Here is a 24,998-nt window from a genome sequence, read left to right as displayed (position 1 = left end):
GTGGGGGGGGGGGGGGGTGGGAAGCGAAATTTTATGTCACTTACTTTGTGGGAATGGCAGGAGGACCAAGCTGCGTCTTTACCTCGAGAAAATGCCTTTGTTTCTCTTCTTTCTGAACATGGGTCATGGAGAGTGTCCATAGAACAGAAAGGGCACAAGAATAGAGGTTGGAAAGGCCATTGAGCCCATCAGTCCCGCCCCTTCCACCAGCCAGCTGTAACCTGCTCAATCAGGGTTAATCTAGTCAGGCTTGGTACGACAGATCAACGCTGTCAATGTCAGGACTCTGACAGCATTTACAAAACTGGATAAACCCAATACTTTTGCTTATATTCACTTTCACGTCAATCAACGGTTCTGAATTGACTCTGAACAAAATTGCACATTGCAACAAATGCAGCCCAATAGAAAATCAAACTCAATGTGTGCCACCATTAGGTAAGAACTATGTATATCATTCCACTTTGATTGCAGTTATATCATTTTTCAGAGCCATCTTTTTTGAATTGTTCCTGTGCTTGTCGCAAGATATGTGTAGAATATTTTGCTCTTTACTCAGGGTGTAAATCGCAGTAAGATTGAGAATTCCAAGGACAGAAATGCTAACATGGTAATTTATCGATTTAATTCTGCTCCAATTACACCTGAGCTCTAAGCCATCTCTTTGTCGGCTGTGGCTTCCTGGTATTTACCATATAGGTTCAAACCCTACTCAAGTAACTTGTGCACAAAATGTAGGCTGATAATCCAGTGCTGCACTATTTGGAAGTGCCCTCCTTCAGATGAGGTGTTAAATCAAGGCTCTGTCTGCCCTCTGGATGTCACAGATCTCTGACGCTATTTGAAGAAAAGCAGGGGAATCCTCGCTAACATCACTAAAACTGAATATCTGCTCATTTATTTCATTGCTGTGTTTGGGAGCTTTCTGTGTGCATATTGGCTGCTGTGTTTCCAACCTTGCAACAGTAATCACACTGGAAAAAGTACTTAAATGGTTGTCAAATGTTTTGGGACATCCTGAAGTTGTGAAAGGTGCTATTTAAATGCAAGTTCTTTCCTTTTTTAACCTGGCAGGTACGTCACCTTGTGAGTCGTTGTACCTGTCCTGATCAGTTTCCCATGGTAAAAGTCTCCGAAGGGAAGTACAAAGTGGGGGACTCCAGCACCTTGATTTTCGTGAGGGTGAGTGGATTTCCAGTTCCTTATATTAAAGGGGCACTTCTCCATGGATATGACCGCAGTATCCAGTCTACAATATTACAAATGACATAGACAACCTCAATTATTTTTTATTTGGAGCACATATGTCTCCTTTAAGATATAGGCCTGGAATTTCCTCAAACAACAAATTACTCCAGAATTTATGCTGATCTTGCTGACTGGTACTTATGCTGACATTTCTTGCTGTTTGTATATTCGGGATTGGTTATGTCAGTTTTAACAATCAGGACCTGAAGAAAGGCCAGAATGTACACCATATTCCATCTTCACGTCCCTTTTTATATATGAAGGTTAATATTTAAAGCCATTGAACTATGATGTATGCGTATTGGGTACAGCATATTTCTGAAAAAGCAAGCTTTTCAATTTTTAATATAACTCATTGCATTTCTATGGAATCAGAAATGGAAAATATAGTGTAGATCTCACCGAAGAGAAGCTTAAATGAAAATCATTTTTAAAAGATTGTTGTACAGCATCAGAAATATGACTTTGGGCCTCTTCTGTGCCTAAAAGTTTGGGCCCAAATTTAAGGCCTGTTTGGAAAGAGCAGAAATGCAGGAAACTTGAGCTTTCTGGTCTCCTGTATGGGCAGAGTTATGTTAATGAGCGGAAGAGGGTTTCAGCAGAGACTTTGCTGAGTTGGCCCCAAAGATTGAGGAACTTGGGCATAGCGTAAAATCCAGCGTAACTGACTCACATGCAAACATCTTCGATCTTTGGTGCTGAAAGTTGGCATTATGCCATACTGACGCCGATGTTTCAACTCAGCTTTTCAGGGAATGCTGGGTGTTGTGATCAGATTCAAGTTCATATTTTGACCTGTTGCTCTGCAATGAAGTGGCTAAGAAGGTTTGACCTTGTGGGCATTTTCAGTGTCTTGTTTATGCGGATTGTAATTAGTTCAGCTAAATGTGTAACAATTCATCATGTAAATGGATCTCAGAATTTCCTGCTAATCAGCTGAATATAATTTACTGCACTGCATAGAATTAGAGAATTTACAGCAGAGAAACAAGACGTGCGGCCTAACAGTTCCATGCCGGTGTTTATGCCTCATTCAAGCCTCCTCCCTGCTTCTTTCACCACAACCTAACATCATAATTATGTTGCAATTATTAATTTTCCACTATTATTTTCAGTTTCTGAGCAAACTAGCATTTGGTGCCCAGTTTTGCTGTAGGTGTAAAACTAACACTCCACCATTGGGCACCAATGCTAAATCTTGACTGTAAATTGAGCACAAAACCCTGAACTGACTCCAAAGCAAAATGAGTGCTGGATTTATGCTGCATTTACACAGTAGCTGCCACATCAGTGTGAAGGAAAATCAGACAGTGCTGTTGTAGTGTAAGTGCACCTTTTAATACCCTAGGAGGTGAAGACAGAAGCCTAATCTCAGATCAGCTCATAGTTAAACCCTCAAGCTGAACCATCAAATAATTAGAACCTCTTGAGTAGATTTCTTTTTAAATTTGTTTGTGGGATGTGGGCATCACTGGCTAGGCCAGCATTTATTGCCCATCCTTAACTGCACTTGAGAAGGTGGTGGTGAGGTGCCTTCTTGAACCATTGCAGTCTTTGGGATGAAGGTACACCAACAATGGTGTTAAGAAGGGCATTCCAGGATTTTGACCCAGCAACAATGAAGGAATGGCGATATAGTTCCAACTCAGGATGGTCAGTGGCTTGGAGGGGAACCTGCAGGTGGTGGTGTTCCCATGCATCTGCTACCCTTGTCCTTCTAGGTGGTAAAGGTCACGGGTTTGAAAGGTGCTATGGAAGGAACCTTGGTGATTTGCTGCAGTGCATCTTGTAGATGGTGCACACTGCTGCCACTGTGTGTCAGTGGTGTAGGGAGGAATGTTGAAGGTAGTGGATGGGGTGCCAATCAAGCAGGCTGCTTTGTCCTGGATGGTGTTGAGCTTTTTGAGTGTTCTTGGAGCTGCACCCATCCAGGCAAGTGGTGAGTATTTCATCACACTCCTGACTTGTGCCTTGTAGATGGTGGACAGGCTTTGGGGAGTCAGGAGGTGAGTTACTCACCACAGAATTCCCAGTCTCTGATCTGCTCTTGTAGCCACAGTATTTATGTGGCTGGTCCAGTTTAGTTTCTGGTCAATGGTAACCCCCAGGATGTTGACAGTGGGGGATTCAGTGATGGTAATGCCATTGATCATCAAAGGGAGATGGTTAGATTCTCTATTGTTGGAGATGGTCATTGCCTGTGTGGCGCAAATGTCAGTTGCCACTTATCATCCCAAGCCTGGATCTTGTCCAGATCTTGCTGCATCTGGAGACAGGCTGCCTCAGTATCTAAGGAGTCACGAGTGGTGCTGAACATTGTGCAATCATCCATTTCTGACCTTATGATGCAGAGAAGGACATTGATGAAGCAACTGAAGATGGTTAGACTGAGGACAGTACCCTGAGGAACTCCTGCAGTGATGGACTGGGATGATTGACCTCCAACAGTGTGCGCGCGTGTGTATGTGTGTCCTGCCGCGTCAATCCCTTACAGGGGGCGGGCTCTCCGATGCCGGGGATGCATCCGCTGATTCGTAAGCGGTTGCTGGCGCCATCTTTAAAAGGCACTTATTCCTGCATGAAAGCTCTGCCTACTTTTCTCTTGTGCTACAGGGGCTCATCAGCCAGGAGTGCCTGCAGCACAGCCCCATCTCTGAAGCACCACCCCCTGGAAGGCAACTGCAAATGGAAGAGTTGCGAGGGAGGGTGGCCCCACGGTTTAGCAGTGCCTCCCTGCTCACTCTCCTCCAGGCTGCAAGGGAAAGGCGGGAGGTCCTTTTCCCCAGTGATGGTAAGAGGTCCTCCCGCCTGACCAAGCAAGCCTGGACAGAGATTGCAGAGGACGTAAGCTGCCGTGGGGTCATCCACTGAGACTGGGCACAGTGCCACAAGAGGGTGAATGATTCATGTGCTCAGCAATGGTAAATAGCAATTTGCAGAATGGCTCCATTTGACCTGTGTATCCCCTTGGCACATGGGTGCCACAGCCATGCCAGACAGGGAGGCCAGGCAGGGAGGATTGATGCCACATGGGTGAATCAATTCGCTCTTATTGACCCCTCAGAGCATGGCACATCCATGACAGGATGAGTGCTTATGCCAGACTAAGCTTCCCCCACCAGTTGTTGGAATGCCCCTGTTGTGACACGTGCCATGTTGTTTGGCAATGTTTGATATCTGCATCCCTGCTCTTCCAGGCGAAGAGGGTGCACAATAGTCGAGAGGCGTGCAGGACCGGTGGCGGGGTGCCAGAGCTGAGGCCACTCTTGCAAGCCAAAGAGGTGCTGGTGTTAGCTGGCAGCCAGGGAGCGCATGCTGTTTTGGATGTGGAGCGTTGGGGTCCTGGGCGAACAGACTGATTTTTCACAAATGCAATGATTCGCATAACATTTCATATTTGGAGACTATGCTGTCATTGTGACATTTGTACCATAAAACCTAAATTTATCCTCTTCACTTTATATCTTGCAGGGCGATGCTCCGAATCAACATTGGAAGCCCTGGAGACTTCCACCACCTCTGAGGAAGACAACCTCAGAGGATGCAGCATTCCATGACACTCCTGCACCTTCCACCAGCACATATATATTCACCTTGGTGTGAATCTGTTCGCCTTCAGAATCTGGGTCACAAGCTGGTGAGAGCAGCACACATGCGCCCGAACAGATGGCTGAGGCTGAGAAAGGCAACACCTCTGATAGTCGGAGGACTGTGGGTGTCCGGGCCCATGCTGAGCCCAGGCTGATGATCCTCTGATGTCGGCAGCACAGGGCACGCTGGAGTTGCAGGAAGAGTTAAGGGAGCATCTGGCAGAGATGTCACAGGCCATGTGCAGCCTTGAGTGGACAGTGGGGGAGTCCATCCAGGCCATGACAGCTGCCATGTCCCAGGCATGTGAGCACATGGCTTCCTCCATCAAGAGGTTGACAACCCTCATGGAGAGCCAGATTCCACTGATACGTGCTGACCTGCAAACCTTCGCCTCGGCCATGAGTTGGACACAGCATTGGCAAGGGGAGAGAGAGACCAGGGGCCTGGAGAGCGTCTCTGCTCCTGGTCCTTCTCAGGAAAGCAGCGAAGCTTTACGAGCCTTGAGAGGGAGGAGGCGAGCATGCGCGCCACATCTAGGGTACCCCCTCAGGGTGATTCCAATATGGACACCAGCTACTTGGCCCCTCTGCTGATGAGTCCAGCTCCTGCAGGCACGACGTCTGAGGACAGTCCTATGCTGGCACAGGAGGCCCTCAGGCAGCCAGGGCCCTGCAGGCCTCAGGTGCCCAGAGGAAGACCGCCGAAGTGCGCCAAAGCCAGTGTGCGTGCACTCAGGGGTATGCAGCAGCAGCCAAGCTGCACACCATCCTGACTTGGAACTATATCGCCGTTCCTTCACTGTCGCTGGATCAAAATCCTGGCACTCTCTTCCCAACAGCACTGTGGATATACCTACCCCACATGGACTGCAGCAGTTCAAGCAGGCAGATCACCACCACCTTAAGAGCAATTAGGGATGGGCAATAAATGCTGGCCTAGCCAGTGATGCCCACATCCCAGGAACAAATATCTTTTTTAAAATCCTCTCTTCCATCAAAGTGGGTGACAGATTTTATTTGTATGTCAAAAATGATCCCATAATTTGATACTGAAATTTGGTGCCTGACTCCTACATAGAGTTTGACACAAATTGATTTCAGGCACTGAAAACAGTTTGTTCTAAAAATGAAGTTAAAAATATAAATGCATTTTTGCTTATCTTGTTAAAGATGAGCTAATTATTATCTGGCCTCTCTTCTGGTTTTCTTTCTGCCTTCTTATTTTGTAGATTTTACGGAATCATGTGATGGTGCGAGTGGGTGGGGGATGGGACACCCTGGAGCATTACCTCGACAAACACGACCCTTGCCGCTGCACATCGCTCAGTAAGTGCCTGTTGGTCAGCAGCTGCTGGTCAAAGAGATTAGGGGTAGGGAGAAGGGAGGACTGAGATGTAGCAATAAATGTATAAAGCAGTCATGTATTTCAAATTGCATTTGCTGTCCAGTTTACACTTTAGAGATTCTTAGTCCACTCAAGAAACTACCCAGGGAAATCTATTGCCGTTCCTTCATTGTCACTTAGTCAAAATGCTAGAACTCCCTACCTAACAGCACTGTGGAAGCACCTTCACTGCAGCGGTTTGTGAAAGTGGCTCAGCATCACCCTCTCAAGTGAAATTATGGATGGGCAATAAATGCTGGCCTTACCACATCCTGAGACTGAACTAAAACAAAGGACCAGTTCTAGAGAACTGATTGAAAGATCCACCTTACTTTGTTCTACAATTACTTAGTTCAGTAACCCTATGACCTTTAACACTTCACCTTTCACCCGTCTTCAGGCATTAGACCTTTTGCAGCCACCATCAGACTGAACGAGAGGGATAAAATTCAACATCAGGCTGACGTCTGATCAGCTGCCTGTTAAACTGCCAATGGAAGGGGAGATTGAGCAGGGCCCGCAATGGGGGAGGATCAGTTGGCGACTATCCGCTCTGCACAATTGAAGTTTACTCCCAGCTAACCAGAGCATGGATTTCTACAAGGCTGGCGGTGCTGAACCAACCTTCTAGAACTTTCAGAATAACATAAAGGAAATTCATTGGATGCGATCCATATGAATTTACAAAAAACATTTGATAGCTTCTTTCTTAAGAGATGTATTACAAAGATAATGGGGGAACATGGAATTAAGGAGGATGTGCCACAATGATAGGGAGATGGGTTAGAGGGCAGAGAGCAAAGGAATTGGGTTGAAAGGAAGTTTCTCAGACCGGATAGATGCTGTGATTGGTGTTCTACAGGAGTTTGTTGAGCTGCTGATATCTATTCTATATATAGTAATCTGGAATTAGCAGTTAAGGGAACGATGTTGAAATTTGCTGCTATCACTAAATAATAGGTATGACAAACTGCGAACAAGACTGAGTGTAGGAGGATATAGGCTGGCAGCATGGGCAGAGAGTTGGCACACACAGTTCAACACAGAGAAATGTGGAGGTAAAAAAGGAGGGGAAGGAATTGCACCTTTTTAAATAAGATTTTAAATGGAGTAGACAGACAGAGGGACTTTGGTGTGTAAATACAAAGGCTATACAGATGGTAGTACATGTAGATAAGAACATTAAAATGGTGGAACAGAATGCATGGTTTTATATCTATAGGCACAAAAGGAAGGGCGGCACAGTGGCACAGTGGTTAGCACCGCAGCCTCACAGCTCCAGCGACCCGGGTTCAATTCTGAGTACTGCCTGTGTGGAGTTTGCAAGTTCTCCCTTTGTCTGCGTGGGTTTCCTCCGGGTGCACCGGTTTCCTCCCACAAGCCAAAGACTTGCAGGTTGATAGGTAAATTGGCCATTATAAATTGCTCCTAGTATAGGTAGGTGGTAGGGAAATATAGGGATAGGTGAGGATGTGGTAGGAATATGGGATTAGTGTAGGATTAGTATAAATGGGTGGTTAATGGTCGGCACAGACTCGGTGGGCCGAAGGGCCTGTTTCAGTGCTGTATCTCTAAAATCTAAAAAAATAATGTGTGAGGTTTTGGGCTACTGACAGGAAAATCCCTGCTGAAACCCCTATCGATTGACTATTGAGTTACACATGCGATGATAGATTTCCAATAATTAAACAATAACATCATCTGTTGAATTTTTAACAGCTCACAAGCAGTTTTCCAGATTCAGCAGCCCACACAGGTCCACCACCCCTGTTCACGAGATTAAGGCTCGCTTGCCACCCAGGACCGACCAGACAAACAAGCCGCAGACAGCATTCATTCTGTCACGATCTCAAAGTCCCAAGCCACCGGTGGAGTGGAGACTAACCACACCATCTGCTCTTTCTCTGAGGAGTCACAGTGCTGTTCGGCCCCCATCACCAGATGTTCACATCACCTCTGGAGGTAATTCAGCCACAAGGAATCGTCGGGACAAGTCATTGCCACGGCAACTCTTTCAGACCAGGTAGGGGAATAGTGTCAGTGGCTTAAACATGGCACTTCCACTGAGAAAGGTTTCTTAAACACTACTGCTTCCTATCTTGGTCTATTTTCATTCATATTGATATATTTAACCAAAATCTTCACCATTTTCTATTTGTAAAAACTTTCATGGCCACAGGACTAAAACACGTTGCTGGTAATAAAGTACTTTTGAAATGTAATCACTGTGGTAATGTAGGAAATGTAACAGCCAATTGCACACAGCAAGATCCCACAGGCAGGACTGAAACAATATTCCCTCTCAGCTGCGTGGGTGTGCAGCAATCTTAAAGGGACCCACAGTCTTAAAGGGACATAAACAAGCAGGCTGCACACAGCAAAGAGAAATTAGAGGGAACATTGGACAAATCATTTGGTTTAGGTGTCGGTTGAAGGATAATTATTGGCTAGGACACTGGGAGAACTGTGGTCAGCAAAGGATGAGTATAAAAAAACTATTGAACTCAAAGGGCTGAATGGCCTGCTGCTGTTCCAGAAAAGGTTGGAGGGTATGGATTTAATAGAGGTATGAAGATTTGGAAAAGGTTTTAAAGGGTAAATAGTGAAAGGTCATTTCCACTAGGTAGTGAATCAGTAACAAGGGGATAGAAACTTGGCATCACCAGTAGAAGCATAAGATCAGGTGGAAGTGTTCTTGTGCAAAGTGGTACAATGCCCACTGCAGATGGCAGGTGCGTTTTTGCGAATGCAATTCACCAGAGGTGAATGGTAAAACTAAGTTGCAGCAATGTTGTAAGAGAACCTAACCAACAGCACACCTGCATCAAGCATCTCATCTGAACATCAGGAGTTTCTGCACCATTGGGAAATTTCCAATTTGCTGTTGTAATTGTTAGCATCCGAATCAATACCAATGCTCAGAACATCATTGCTAATGTAATTGCACTTTAACGAGGTGCAAGCAGCTGATCGAAGACCTAACTTTGCCAGAAATCAGCAGAGCTTTTTAAATTGGTTAAATGGAGACAATTAACAGATTGGGCGGATCACAATTTGGTTTCTTCCCTGGCACTATGCTGAATTTATTGAACTGTCCGAAATAGCAGCGGTTTAAGCAGCACCTTTGTAATTCTCATCTATGGTAAAGGTAAACAGGTAGCACCATTTGCCCAATATAGGTGTCTGTCAGTGATAAGCTTGGATACTGTGTGTGGTGCGGACTGTATTAGAATTGGCAATAAATTACCCTAAGCAGCGATTAAAACCAACTCAATCATGACCTTTAAAAGAACATTGGATAAACTTGTGTGCAAGAAAAATATTAACTGGTATGGAGAAGGAGCAGGGATTTTGGGTTCGTTCGGGCTGATGCGGAGACAACATTGGCACAGGTTTGAGGAACAGAATGGCCTCCTTCTGGGCTGAGGCTTTGATGATTGAATCTTCCAGCTGAACCTGATTGAGGGAATACAGAAAATTCCATAAATACTCAGCAAGTCAGGCACTGTGTGTGTGTGGAGAGAACAATGGGCTGGAATTTATAAGCTCGCCACTGATCTCGGCAATCATATAATTACAAATACAGGTCTACAATACATGTATGTAAGCGTACAAAGTGTGGTTAAGAAGGTTGGTGAACTACCAGCACAAATAGCCATGTGGGAATATGATGCAGTGGCAATAATTGAAACGTGGCTTAAAAGTGGTGAGGACTGATTAGATTAGATTAGAGATACAGCACTGAAACAGGCCCTTCGGCCCACCGAGTCTGTGCCGAACATCAACCACCCATTTATACTAATCCTACACTAATCCCATATTCCTACCAAACATCCCCACCTGTCCCTATATTTCCCTACCACCTACCTACACTAGTGACAATTTATAATGGCCAATTTACCTATCAACCTGCAAGTCTTTTGGCTTGTGGGAGGAAACCGGAGCACCCGGAGAAAACCCACGCAGACACAGGGAGAACTTGCAAACTCCACACAGGCAGTACCTGGAATCGAACCCGGGTCCCTGGAGCTGTGAGGCTGCGGTGCTAACCACTGCGCCACTGTGCCACCCTGGGAGCTTAATATTCAATGATACAAAGTTCAGAAATGATAGGGAAAGGTAAAGGGGAAGTAGGGTGGCAGTACTGAACTCATCCTCCCTGATGCTCCGCAGTGACTCCAGCTGCCCCTCAAGCTCGGAAACCCTGAGCGCGACCTGAAGCAACTGGAGACACACGTGGTCCTCTAAGACGCATGAATTGTCCTGAAGTTCCCACATGGCACAGGAGTTGCAAGCAACAAGTCTCAGCTGCCCATCCACGATCTAAAAAAAAAATCTCTAATCCCTCTTTTAGAACCTATTTGGTAACTTGTATAAACTATTAATTTTAACTAATACCTCTAGACCTGCTCTGTGCTAATATGAATTCACTTACAGTTATAATCACCCCGATTGAAATTTTATTAATTAAGCTAAGCTGTAAATTTAATACAGGACTTTATCGTTTCCTGATCCTAATTTAAACCACTATCCTATTTTAGAGAGATGGGCTGAATTTTATTACCACGCTGCACATTATGGCAGTGCGCTTTGCAGTCGACACCCTCCAGACACGGATGGGCTGTCACTGAGCCCCCACGATGTTTCGCGCCGGGGCTCATTTAAATGGAGGGGGCGGAGCAGCCTCCCCCGATGACATAGGTGGGGTGGTTGCTCCGTCCCGGCAACAGCGTCCAGGGCACCACCGCACCGGCGCTGTTTTTAAAGGGCTTCAAGCCCTTAGGAGAAAATTGAATTTGTGAAGTAACATTACTGTAGATTTTGTTTAAGAAAAATAAATTAAAGCTGGAGGCCCTTCTCTTCCCCCACCACAATGTTTTTTTTTATTGGCCTATATCACGAACATTAACTTTATTCCCACCCCAAACTTTTCCCCCCACCCCCCAACCTCATCACATTTGACCTTCAACCCATTCCCACAGCCAATACAAAGTGTTCCCCTCACCCCCCTCCACCGCCCTGATAATTTCACTCCTCCCTTCCCCATCAGTGTCACGCCTCAGAACTCCGAATAAGAGTTACGGCCGTAATATCGGCATGGGACGATCGCCGGGACAGGGTAAGTTGATTTGCATGCTTTTTGCATACAGACTTTTGTGCTGCCGGCCTGTGTGCCGGTTCCCTGGTTCCATCCAGCCCTTGGCCATTTTCCAGGAGGCTGGATGCGGTTGTGGGGGGGAGGGGCAGGGGGGGGTGATGATGACAGGGCTATCCGCTCACAAGCGGTAGGTAACCAATTCCTGGGAACCTGGAGGCGAACTGGAAAATCCCAGTCAGCGTCTGTTAACAGGCTTTAATAGGCCTTTAATTCTGCCCTTTTATCTTTCGGAGCAGTTCCATCAACTTTTCCCTTGCATGTAATCTTGAAACAATGTCCGTTAAAGCCACATAGGATTATCTATCGGGAACTTCTACCATAAATGCATTGTTTGATACGTGCGTGCGTTTGTGACAACCGAGGCTGGAGGAGTTCACTGTCTTTCTCTAGTTCCACTTCTCCACGGGTCACAACATATTTAAATGTTTACCCAGTTACCGATACGGCCAATTATATACTCTATTTTTATTTCAAATAAAATTCACCAACCAGGTTTCTTAAATTAATAATTTTGTTATTAATTATAAAACAAGACTTAGTCAATAAAGGTGCAAAGTCTTAACACAGTTTGAAATATGACAATCAATGTATATGTATGTGTCTCTATATATATATATATATATATATATATATTCCCACACACAAATGCACACAAATGCACACACACGTTAAAGGAAAAATAAATACATTTTTACAAAAAAATACAAAGAAGAACACTTTGGCCAAATACTTGTTAATTCTTGAAGGAAAAGGAGATGATATGGAATGATATAAGTTGTCCCTTTATTATGGCATCCCAAATATGCGCGGCGGCTGCCAATGGGATCATTCTGGAGCAGTTCTTTTCAGGCAATGTTGAGCATTGCTGGCAGGCTTTCCAGGAGAAGTGTAGCATCAGGGGTTTTAGCTATCGCACACTGGATTCACAAGGTTCCTCAGAGGGGTGGAGAAAAAAAACGGGTATGGGAATTAGAGGGGCCACGTTTTAATGGTAGGTTGCGGTTTTCCCACAATCTGGCACATATGGCATGTTTTAACAAAACTGCATTATGTCCTTGAAAAGACCTGGCCAGTAGACATTTCAACCTATATGTGATTGGGTCTTCCAGCTCCCCACATGTCCTGCTATAGGAATTTCATGGGCTATCCTTAATATTTCCCAGCGATGCTTGGGCGGTGCCACTATCTGGTGAACTATCATCCAGTCTTCGTCCGCAGGTCTGTGAGGAGGGCTTCACTTCCTCATCTGAATCCCATTTTTAATATAGTATCCTTCTGGAATTCCTTTTGCCTCAGCTTCTGTTAGAGCCATTGTGCCACTTTACTTAACTCTGGATCAGCTTGCTGAGCCTTGAGCAGAGAAGACTTATTGAATATTTCCTTTGCATTATCCAAATCCCCAAACAAAGTTTCAGATATCCGGCTATCCATGATGCCGATTTGACCTCTGACAATGGAACTTGTTTAGCCATTGCTCGGGTCACTACACATGAAGGAAAAATTCCTGGAACCTTTTCCTACAACTGCTCTGTCTCTTTGACTTCACTTGGTCTTTCCGTGACTACTGGAGAAGCTATACCGTCCCTCCACCCAAATCATTCCCCAGGAGTAGGTCAACTCTGTCTACAGGCAAACTATGGACAACTCCTACAGTTACCGTTCCAGACATTAGGTCACACTCTAGGTGCACCCGATACAAAAGTACAGGTACATACTCCCCGCCAATACCTTTTAATAGAACCTTGGCATTCAATGTGCTCTCTAGTGGAAAAGTTATGCCTTTCCTCAGCAAAAGAGTTTGGGCTGCTCCTGTATCCCTAAGTATAACTATAGGTTTACCTGCCTCACTTGAGGGATAAGCAGTTACCTTTCCTTTTGACAAGAATTCCCTATGTCTCTCAGGTATCTTGTTCACATCCCCCACACTCACAGTGGTTTTTGTACTTGGCCTTACAGCTGCAGTCAGAGTTCCAGCACGATCTGTCGTTCTCTCAATCAGGGCCCCTTTTTCTACATTGACTTTGTCTACCCCAATAAGTCGATGGGTGAACCCTAAAACTTCCAGCATTCTGCATGAAGGTGTCCCGCCTTGTGGCAATGAAAACACTTAGACTTTTGGACCTCACTTCCACCCTCAGCATCTTCCTTTCTGGCCTGAGGAAGAGCTCCCGGGGCATTTCTAGTTGTCGCTTCTTGTCACCGGCTACTTGCCTTCCTTTCACCCTCCCACCATCTATCCTTCTTGGGTTTGTGGGGTTGACGGGAAAAAAGTTTGGTCTTGTAAACAAGCTCATCATCAGTGATCTCAGCTGCCCATCTGGCTGTCAAAACCTTCTGGTTCTCTACATGGGTTCTTACTAATGAAAGGAGTGAATTTTTAAATTCTTCCAGGAGAATTATTTCACTAAGGGTCTCATACATGGCCTGTACCTTTAGTGCCTACATCCAATGATCAAAGTTAATTTGCTTTATCCTCTCAAATTCTATATTTGTCTGCCTAGGCTATTTCTGGAGGTTCCGAAATTTCTGCCTATAAGCTTCAGGGACTAACTCATAAACAGCGAGAATAATCTTTTTTACCATCTCATAATCTGCAGAAGCCTCCTCAGAAAGCATGGCATAAACCTCATGAGCTCTGCCCGTCAACTTGTTGTGTATAAGCAGTGCCCAGCTTTCCTTCAGCCACTTCATCTGTCTAGCTATCTAGAAATGGAAACTGCCTCTACGTCCCTTTCCTCAAACTTAGGGAGGGCCTGCACAAATTTAAATAGCTCTCCAAAGGATCTTGAGTTGGAGTCAGATCTTTCCGCACCAGAATTTTTATTAGTATCAAGGCCACCCTTTTTTTTTAGTTTTATCTTTTTAATTGGAATATCCTTTCTTGCTCCCTTTCTTCCCTTTCTCTTTTCTTTTTCTCTCTCCTGCTACTCTGCTTGCTCTTTTAAATTCTAGTTCAAGTTTTCTCATTTCAACTTCCTGTTCAAGCTGCTTCAACTGCAACTAGATTCTAGCTAATTCAACTGAATTATCATCTGTATTGCTTTTTCCTTCTTCCAGTTTCAAATGCTGTGCTATTACCTCAACTATGTCTGCTTTCCTAGTCCCTGGTTTTAACATTAACACCAACCTTTCTGCCAATTCCTTTTGCCTAGCCTTGTTTAAGTTTTTCAAATCACTCAGGGATAAATCCTCCCTCCCCAGAAATGTCATAACAATTGATAAAGTCTTTCCAGTAGTGTAAACTTTACTCAAATGCATGAGAAACCCGGTGTTTTCCTTTTCCCCTTTTCAATTATTATTACCCCACTTACAATTGCATGTCGTCTGCTTTGGTTATCCCAATTATATGTTATGACCGAGGTTAGAGGAGTGCACTGTCTTTCTCTAGTTCTGCTTCTTCATGGGTCACAACATATATTTAAATGTTTACCAGTTACAGATACAGCCAATTATATACTCGTATTTTATTCCGAAATAAAAATAACCAACCAGCTTTCTTTAATCAACAACAACATTATTAATTTATTACAAAACAAGACTTAGTCAATAAAGATGCAGATCTTTAGCAGTTTGAAATATGACAGTAAATATATATATATATATTCCCTTCTAAATAGCCCACAGAGACATTACAAATAAGAAAACTTTGGCCAAATACTTGTTAACTCTTGAAGGAAAAGGAGAAGATATGGAATGATATAAGTTGTCCCTTTATTCTGGCATCCCAAATACACGTCACCACTGCCACTGGGATCTTCCTGGTGCAGTTCTTTTCAGGCAGCATCGAGGATTAGTTTGGCAGGCTTTCCAGGAGAAATGAAGCATCAGGGGTTTCAGCTATCACACACTGGATTGGCAGGGTTTCTCAGAGGGGTGGAGAAAAGATGAACTGATGTCTTCTCTCTTAGCAGGCTGACCTCCAACTGACTCAAAGCAGTATTCAAAATGAAACCAACTCTTGACGACCATAAATCTTGACATGTCACTTATCTGTAAACAACTCCCATAGTCAGAAGACACCTGCTGTTTACTTAGCTGAAGACATCTGACATCCAGTAAATGTTTTTAAACAGAAAGCTGAAGTGCTTCCAATGACCTTTTTCAAAAAAAAGCAAAGTCCAGCATTCATGGAATCACTTCAGTCCCAAATGAAACCATCTCCACAATCTTCAACCACGAGTCCTCAAAAAATATTTAAAAAACAGAAGCACTTTCATAACAGTGGGCTGCATTTTACCATCCCTCCAATGTTGCGGATCATGGCAGGGGGTCCTGGAAAATCCTTCTGGGTGAAGCCCGCCACGGGCCCCGATGCCGGGGAGGCTCCGCCGCATTTTACTGGTGTCGGCAAGGCCTCGGGGCAGTCTCCCCGCCACTCAGCAGCAGAGCCTTAATCTACATATGTTAATGATACTAAAATAAATGCTTACCTGGTAGCAAAGATCGGTCCATGCTGATATTCCGGCCGGCTGCTGGAAGTCCCGCGCCTTTGGATCTCCAGTTCCGAGGTGTGACACTGGTGGGGAGAGGGAAGAAGTAAAATTTTCAGGGTGGGGTGGGGGGAGGGGAGTGGGAGCGGGGAAAACTGTTTCCATTGGCTGTGGGGATGGTGGGAAGGGGTTGAGGGGCAAAGGTGACGAAGTTCAGGGGGGAAAGTTCGGGTTGGGCATAAAGTTTGTTTTGGTGGGAAAGGCCCAAAAATAAAGTCTGTGGTCATTGGTGGTGGTGGTGGTGGGGGATGGTAGAGGGGTTTCCAGCTTTTATTTAATTTTTTAAACTTAATGTCAAATTAATGTTAAAAAATGTAAATTGAACTGAAGGGCTTGAAGCCCTTTAAATTGGCACTGGATGCCATTGCTGGAGACGGAGCGGCCGCCCCCTCTATGCCATCGGGGGTGCACGTTCCGCCCCCTCCATTTAAATGAGCCCCGCATGAAATATCACGGCAGCTCAGTGCGTGCGCTGTGCCTTCTTTCAAGCTCGGCGGCGAACTAATAAAATTCAGCCCTGTGCGTGCGTGCGTGTGTCTGTGTGTGTATAATCACACACACTCATTTATATATAGTAGGAGCATCTTCACCACACACACTGCAATGGTTCAAGATCCACTATCCCATTCTTTAGGGCAATGGGTGATGAGCAATAAATTCCGGCCTTGCCAGCAATGCCCGTGTCCTGAATTTCAAAAGAAATTTGGCCAGTGCAATCAGTCAAATGGCCTCCTCCTGTGCATCCCCTTGTACATCAATGTTCTGAGTCGACAGCTCTATATACTTCATTTATGTACACAGATTTGGTTATACATCTACAATTTGCCCTTGTATCTTTTTCATTAAGTATGATGTGTTTTGATGTACAATCCCCACGCACACAAGTGATGAGATGTAGATGAACAGTTTGTTTCCCACCAAACAGATAAAAATATTTAATGGTACTTATTCATCTAAATGGGTCCATTTAACAGCTGATTATTTGCTACATGAGTCCAACCAGTCACGGCATTAATCTGTTCTCGGCTTCCCAGTCAATGCTTGTGGAAAGCAGCACTTTGCTGTATAAATTGTGTTTGTGTTCAACATCATCCTTTCTGGTCCGGTCTCTAATTTAAGGGGAATCACATTCACTGAGGCTGCATTTACACTGCATCTACCGTTCTCAGTGTCAGTTCCAGTGACTAGTACTCTTGTTAGATAGCTTGGCTACTGTCTGACTGGAAATTCCAGCGAGATGTGCACACCTATCTTTGCAGCACAGAAAGAGGTAAGGATGTTAATGGTTACGGGGTCTAAGTGGGTAAATTAAGTTAAGATACAGATTAGCCATAATCTAATTGAATATTAGAGACAGGATTGAGGGGATGAATGGTTTCCACCTATATTCTTCTATGTGGTGTTACGGCCACATGGTGCGATGTGGGTCGTTCCCACTGTTCAACTCCTCACCTGACCGCAGCAAGTGTGTTTTAGTTATTAAGGTTTAACCCCTTTGGTGTTTTATGAACATACGAACATACATACGAATTAGGAGCAGAAGTAGGCCATTCGGCCCTTTGAGCCTGCTCCACTATTTAATAAGATCATGGCTGATCTGTTTGTGTTTCGAGTTCCACACTCCATCTACCCCCGATAATCTTTGATTCCCTTGCCTAGCAAGAATCTATCTACCTCCGACTTAAAAATTCAGTGCCCCCAACTCCACCACCTTCTGAGGCAGAGAGTTCCAAAGTCACACAACCTTCTCAGAGAAAAAATTTCTCCTGGTCTCTCTCCTAAAAGGGTGTCCCCTAATTTTAAAACAGTGCCCCCTAGTTCTGGACTCACCCACAAGAGGAAACAATCTGTCCACATCCACCTTGTCTAGACCGTTCAGGATCTTATAAACTTCAATCGAGTCTTCCCTCACTCTTCTAAACTCCAGTGAAAATAAGCCCAGTCTGTCCAAACTTTCCTCATAAGACAACCTGCTCATTCCAGGTATCAGTCTAGTAAACCTCCTCTGAACCGCCTCCAACGCATTTACATCCTTCCTTAAATAAGGAGACCAAAACTGCACACAGTATTCAAGATGTGGTCTCACCAATGCCCTGCATAACTGAAGCAGAACATCCTTACTTTTATTTTCAATTCCTCTCATAATAAAGGATAGCATTCGATCAGCCTTCTTTATTACTTGCTGTACCTGCATGCTATCGTTTTGTGACTCCTGCACTAGAACACCTAGATCCCTCTGCACTTCGGAATTCTGCAGTTGTTCTCCGTTTAAGTAATATTCTGCTTTTTTATTCTTCCTGCTAATGTGAACGACTTCACATTTTCCCACATTATACTCCATCTGCCAGATTTTTGCCCACTCACTCAACCTATCTATATCAGTCTGCGAACTCCTTATGTCCCCTTCACAACATACTTTCCTACCTATCTTTGTCTCATCTGCAAATTTAGCTACTATGCTATTGCTCCCCTCATCTAAGTCATTGGTATAAATTGTAAAAAGTTGAGACCTCAGCACAGACCCCTGCAGGACTCCACTTGTCACATCCTGCCAATCAGAAAAGGACCCATTTAAGCATACTCTCTGTTTTTTTGCCAGCCAGCCAATCTTTTATTCATGCTAATATGTTACCCCCTACACCATGAGTTCCTGCTTTGCACAACAACCTTTTATATGGCACCTTGTCAAATGCCTTCTGGAAATCCAAGTATTGTACGTCAATGGGCTCCCCTTTATCCACAGCACATGTCACTCCTTCAAAGAACTCCAACAAATTGGTTAAACATGATTTCCCTTTCACAAAACCATGCTGACTATTCCCGACTACCTTGAGTTTTTCTAAGTGCTGAGCTACAATCTCCTTAATGATCGATTCTAACACCTTCCCCATGACAGATGTCAAACAGACTGGCATATGATTACCTGTTTTCTGCCTTACTCCCTTCTTGAATAGAGGGGTTATATACTTTCCTGTCTGATGCAACCTTACCAGAATCTAGCAAATTTAGAAAATTTAACACCAGTGCATCTACTACCTCATTAGCCACCTCTTTTAAGAGCCTAGATTGAAGTCCATCAGGACCCGGGGACTTGTCAGCCCGCAGCTCTATCAGTTTGGTCAGTAGTGTTTCCCTGGTGATTGTAATTTCACCAAGTTCCTCTCTTCCTTCCACCTCCTGATTTACAGCTATTACTGGAATGTTTTTTGTATCCCCTATAGTGAAGACAGAAGCAAAATAGTTGTTCATTGTATCCGCTATTTCTTTATTACCTACTATTAGCTCCCCATTCTCACTCTCTAGAGGACCAACACTTACTTTACTTACTCTTTTCTTTTTTAACTACCTGTAGAAACTCTTGCTATCTGTTTTTACATTTCTAGCTGGCTTCCTCTCATACTCTAATTTCTTTCTCCTGATTAACCTTTTAGTCATTCTCTGCCATTCTTTATATTCTGACCAATCATCTGAACTGCCGCTCATCTTTGTGCAATTATATGCCTTTTCCTTAAGTTTGATGCTTTCCTTAATTTCTTTAGTTAACCACGGATGGTGGGTCCTCTCAGAATTTTTCTTTATAGTAGGAATATACTTATTCTGTGTATTCTGAAATATTTGTAAAATAAACAAACAGCAACAGGTTTTCTTGTAAGTTTAAAGAAAGAAACTCAATTGTTTATTGATCAATATGCCTTATCCCGAAAGAGTCCACGCGCCCGTACACACACACACACACAAAGAGACAGATAGAGAGGGAAATAGGGGAAAGTGATTTTTAGTGGGGGGAGGTCACAATAAACCTGCTGAATTCTTTTGGAAATTGAGTTCTCATTGGGTGCAGGCCTGAGATGATTATAGATTTCGCTCTTGATTGAAAGTTCAGTTGAAAATAATGGGTCACTTCTAGTTCACTGCTGTTGAGTGTAGATGTAGGATTCTACTGCAGGGCACGTGCCTTCTGGTTTGCTGGAAAACAAGCTGCTGGATGTTGCTTCTGTTCTCTCTCTTTATCTGGAGTCTCTCTCTCTCTCTCTGGACTGTCTTTTTTAAGGTAAAGCTGTCTTCTCACCTCCTGGTAGGAGATGCTCTAGCCTCTTCCCCATGGTGATCGCACAATGGCCCAGGATGTGACTGTTTCACACCTTCTTTGTTTCAGAAGAAGACATTCACTTCTGGAATGTTTTAGGATGAATGTAGGATGGATTCAATTGACACCTCTTAACTTTGAAGATTTGTCCGTCGTCCTTGTCAGACAGTTTGAAAACACAAAGGCCAAGTCTTTTTCTTTGGCCCTTTATGAGTATTATTCACTTTTTAAAAGAACGGTTCATTAAAAAAAAAAGACAAAGTCAGTTTTTATAACTCCTCAGATTTTGTTCATGATTGTTGTGTCATTGCACTTCTTGTGTGCATGACAGTGGTTACAGCAATATGTAGCACTTCTTTTCCAGCAGCTCCTAGAAGAGTGTGGGCAGTAGTTTCCCTGCCACTTCAACATTTAGATTAATTGCAGGTAGATTTAAATAGAAGGCAAGATGCCCAAAAGGCTCCACCACCTTCAAACCAGGTTTCAATCCATATTTGATTTTGGGGTCATACTGAAATGGCCAATAGTGCCCCTACAGGGAGTTTCACTCCTTTATTTCCTCTGCAGTCAAGTTGAACCGTGACTCGGGATTTACACTACAGCTTCAGGACCCCCAGCAGTGTAGTGACAAATATAGTGATGAGTATGCTGCACTTCACAAACAGCATTTCATTTATAAGTGGGGTGGTTTCTGGAAGCACATTTCCCCAGATTTTCAAAACTCTATTTGATGAGTTTCCAATATCCTGGAGGAGAATTGTATCTACCTATACATTAAAACTCTTATGTCTCTGCGCATTTTTATAACTTTTTCTATTAGAACTCCTTATGTGCACATTTATAGTGGAAACTACCTATGCAAACTTGTCACACTGTAATTACAGCTTCATTAGTCACCAGTTAACAAGGCACAATTAGCTTTAACATCCTGTTGGGATGGGTAGTGCAGGTTATAAAACATGTAATATGGTTCTATTAACCCCATTCACCAACTCTGTCAATAAAAGAAATGTAGGTAACAGTAAAAACTTTGTTATCCTGCATGTGCCGGACCTGAGAGGTGCCGGATAATCAAAAATTCCTGTTAATCAAGAGTTGTATGTGGAACTCTGGGCAAAGCACGTCTGGCTGCAGGGACCAAGACTCCCATTATAGTGAATGGGGAACCAGTCACTGAGGCAAGGTAGCATTTCCACCCTCAGATGGCAACCCTAATCCCTGAGGTTTTTGGTGGTCCAACCCAATAGATTGAGAAGTTTCCAACCAGATTCCTGGTGCCCCGACCAGATTGGTCTAATACCGTTGGATGCCCCTTGAGCCCTGCTACCGCGGAGAAGGTCGGCCTCAGCCTTGCAGATTCAAGAGATGGAAAGCAGTTTCTGCCTTTCCTCTTGTTACTCAGCTGGGCAGAGGTGCAGCCATGGGGCACTGGTACTGCCTGCCACGCCTCACCGAGCCCTATCACCTGCCATTGTCTGCATGGAGATTGGACCTTCCATCTCAAAATTATTGTCGGAGATGCTACTGCAATACCACTGGTGAACAGGTGTAATTACACCTAGCTAAGTTTACATTGGTGGTTTCCATATAATGGAGAAATAAAACTAAAATAATACAGAAGGTATAACTTTGAAAAGGGAACTGAATTATACCTGTACGGTCTGATCCAATTATCTCCTGTTCTTTAATCCCATTTCATTGAAAACTACACTAGGTCTCCCTAGATGCAATGTCAAATTTTCAAATGAACCCTCGCTTCAACAGGTTTTTGGGATGAGTTTTCACACCCCTTTGTGTGCTAAAGTGCTTCCTAGCATCACTCCTGAATTGCCTAGCTCTAATTTTAAGGTTAAGCCCCTTGTTCTGGACTCTTCCCACCTGAGGAAATAGTTTCTCTCTGTCTACCCTTTGTATCCTTTAAACATCTTAAACATCTCTATTCGATCACCTTCTGTACTCAAGGGAATACAAGTCTAGTCTATGCAACCTGTCCTCATAATTTTAACCCCTTAAGCCCTGGTATCGTTTTGCTGAATCTGTGTTGCAACCTCTCCAAGGCCAAAACATCCTTCCTCAGGTCCAGTGTCTAGAACTAAATCAGAGCTCTATATAACTAACATAACTTCCACTTCTTTGTATTTCAGCCCCTTTAGATAAAGGGAGACATTCCATTAGCCTTTTAAATTACTTTTTATCCATGTCCATTCGTTGTATCCTTGAGTGCCAAGTGCACTTGGAACCCATATGAGCAACATGGCACTCTATCTATTGGCTTTCCTGAAGAAAAAGAGTTGCCACCTAATGTTTACATGGCATCTTACCACAGGAACATTACCAAAAGTAGATATTGAGTGTAAATTGGTGTTGCTCTGCTTTATACAGTAAATGTTTTGTTATCTGGCACTTTACCTACTGCTAAACTCTATTATCTGGAATTTCCAAAATCTCCCAAAGCTGTCCCGGGCTGCGTTTTCCCGAGTGCACTCTCACACATATTACAGGTATGTTGGTGCACCGACCCTGAAGAAGTAAGGGAAAATTAAAAATCGGCTTTCCTAATGCCGGGCCTTGGGTACCCTTAGGTCCTCCGACAATAACTTTGAGATGGAAGGTCCGATCTCCATGTGGACAATGGCAGGTGATAGGGCTCGGTGAGGCGTGGCAGGCAGTACCAGTGTCCCGTGGCTGCACCTCTGCCCAGCTGAGTAACACCAGGAAAGGCAGAAACCGCTTTCCGTCTCTTGAATCTGCAAGGCTGAGACCGAACTTCTCCGTGCATCGGTTGGTGGTATCAGGGGGCATCCAATGGTACCAGAATAATCCGGTCAGGCACCAGGAATCTGGTTGGAAACTTCTCAACCTATCAGGTTGGATCACCAAAAACTGCGGGGAATTATGTTTGCCATCTGTGGGTGGAAATGCTACCTTTCCTCAGTGACTGGCTCCCCATTCACTATAATGGGAGTCTTGGTCCCTGCAGTCAGACGTGTTTTGCCCCAAGAGTTCCTCGTACAACTCTTGATTATTTGGAATTTTTGATTATCCGGCACCTCTCAGGACGTGAACATGCTGGATAATAAGTTTTTACTTTTACCCACAGTTCTCTTTTTGACAAATTTGGTGAATGGGGTTAATAGAACCATATTATATGTTTTATAACCTGCACTACCCATCCCAATAGGATGTTAAAGCTAATTGTTCCTTGTTAACTGATTAATAATGAGTATTTATCGGTGACAGAATTCATTATAGAAACATAGAAAGTAGAAGCAGGAGTAGGCCATTCGGCCCTTCGAGCCTGCTCCGCCATTCATTATGATTATGGCTGATCATCCAACTCAGTAACCTGTTCCCACTTATGCCCCATATCCTTTGATCCCTTTAAACCCAAGAGCTAGATCTAACTCCTTCTTGAAAACATACAATGTTTTGCACTCAACTGCTTTCTGTGGTAGCGAATTCCACAGGTTCGCCACTCTCTAGGTGAAGCAATTTCTCCTCATCTCAGTCCTGAATGGTTTACCCCATATCCTTAGACTATGACCCCTGGTTCTGGACTCCCCCACCATCGAGAACATCCTTCCTGCATCTACCCTGTCAAGTCCTGTTAGAATTTTATAGGTTTCAATGAGATCCCCCTCACTCTTCTGAACTCTAGCGAATATAATCCTAACCGACTCAATCTCTCCTCATACGTCAGTCCCGCCATGCCAGGAATCAGTCTGGTAAACCTTCACTGCACTCCCTCTATAGCAAGAACATCCTTCCTCAGATAAGGAGACCAAAACTGCACACAATATTCCAGATGTGGCCTCACCAAGGCCCTGTATAATTACAGCAAGACATCCCTGCTCCTGTACTCGAATCCTCTTGCTATGAAGGCCAACATACCATTTGCCTTTTTTACCGCCTTTTGGACCTGCATGCTTACCTTCAGCGACTGGTGTACAAGAACACCCAGGTCTCGTTGCATATTTCCCTCTTCCAGTTTATAGCTGTTCAGATAATAATCTGCCTTCCTGTTTTTGCTACCAAAGTGGATAACCTCACAGTTATTCACATTATACTGCATCTGCCATGCATTTGCCCACTCACTCAACTTGTCCAAATCACCCTGAAGCCTCTCCGCATCCTCCTCTTACATTATGAAAGAATGAAGCCTTCAACAGTAGAGCATTTCTTTTTAAATAGCCTTGATTCTCTGTGGACGCTGATTGGATATAGTTTATAGGCAGGAACAGCTGTTGTGAGGTTATTTTCCAGGAAGCTGGCGATTTCCCTGTGAGATTAAGTTTATCCATGTCACTGCCTATTCTGTTAATAAAACATCCAATCTGTGGGGAAATGACCTACAACAATAACAAGAAGATATGAGACCAGGCTCCATGCACTGTGTGGTTCTGGGCAGTGTTGTGATGCTGCTGTTTCCCGCTATACTAGTGCATTGGCATTGATTTCCTCTCTGCCCTTGTGTTGGCATCAGTTTTCTGTGCAGAATTGTGATGCTTTGACCTCCCACTCACCCTTCTCCCAAAAGTATTATAATGAGTGCAAAATATAATTCGAGACAGAAGTACAGCCTGTAAATGTTTAAAGATATCCAAATCAAAGGTGTCCTTTCACCCTGGCAGAGAGAATTGTGAAATATTAGAATGGCAGGCAGCCCAAGTTCATTAAGGGGACATTACTGCCTGAATGGAAAGTGGATATGGACTGAATCCCTGATAAAACTCAGCTCGAGTGGCAAGTTTCTAAAAACTCTGCTCTTGTTCAACGGTGTGTTTACAACCCCTGTACCTTTTCCAAACATTAAAACACTACTTTGATTAATAAGTAGCAGATGAGATGGATAACGTGATGATGCCATTGCACTCTGCAGTTGTGATAGTCCACTTCTCTCATCTGAGATCTGTCCCTACAATCTCGCACATTTAAATAAAAGTAGTGGATTGTTTTTAATTTTGATTTCTTGGGCCTGAACACCTGTGGTCCTACCTCAACAATGGCGAAGCACCGGGACGTCTCAAGGTTAGGCAATTTG

At 44.0% G+C, this 24,998-nt stretch overlaps 1 protein-coding gene across 1 annotated transcript in view; it reads left to right on the top strand.

Moving 5' to 3' along the window:
- LOC137346472 (GAS2-like protein 2A) overlaps window positions 1-24,998 on the top strand; it is a 74,460-nt gene that overhangs the window by 44,806 nt on the left and 4,656 nt on the right. The window contains exons 3-5 of the mRNA XM_068009925.1: window positions 1,075-1,182; window positions 6,068-6,164; window positions 7,942-8,245. Coding sequence (XP_067866026.1) covers window positions 1,075-1,182; window positions 6,068-6,164; window positions 7,942-8,245 — 509 coding nt within the window. The remainder of the gene's footprint in view (window positions 1-1,074; window positions 1,183-6,067; window positions 6,165-7,941; window positions 8,246-24,998) is intronic.

The sequence above is a fragment of the Heterodontus francisci genome, chromosome 30, assembly GCF_036365525.1.
Source record: "Heterodontus francisci isolate sHetFra1 chromosome 30, sHetFra1.hap1, whole genome shotgun sequence".
NCBI classification, from domain to species: Eukaryota; Metazoa; Chordata; class Chondrichthyes; order Heterodontiformes; family Heterodontidae; genus Heterodontus; species Heterodontus francisci.
This window is presented reverse-complemented; position numbering and strand designations above follow the sequence as displayed.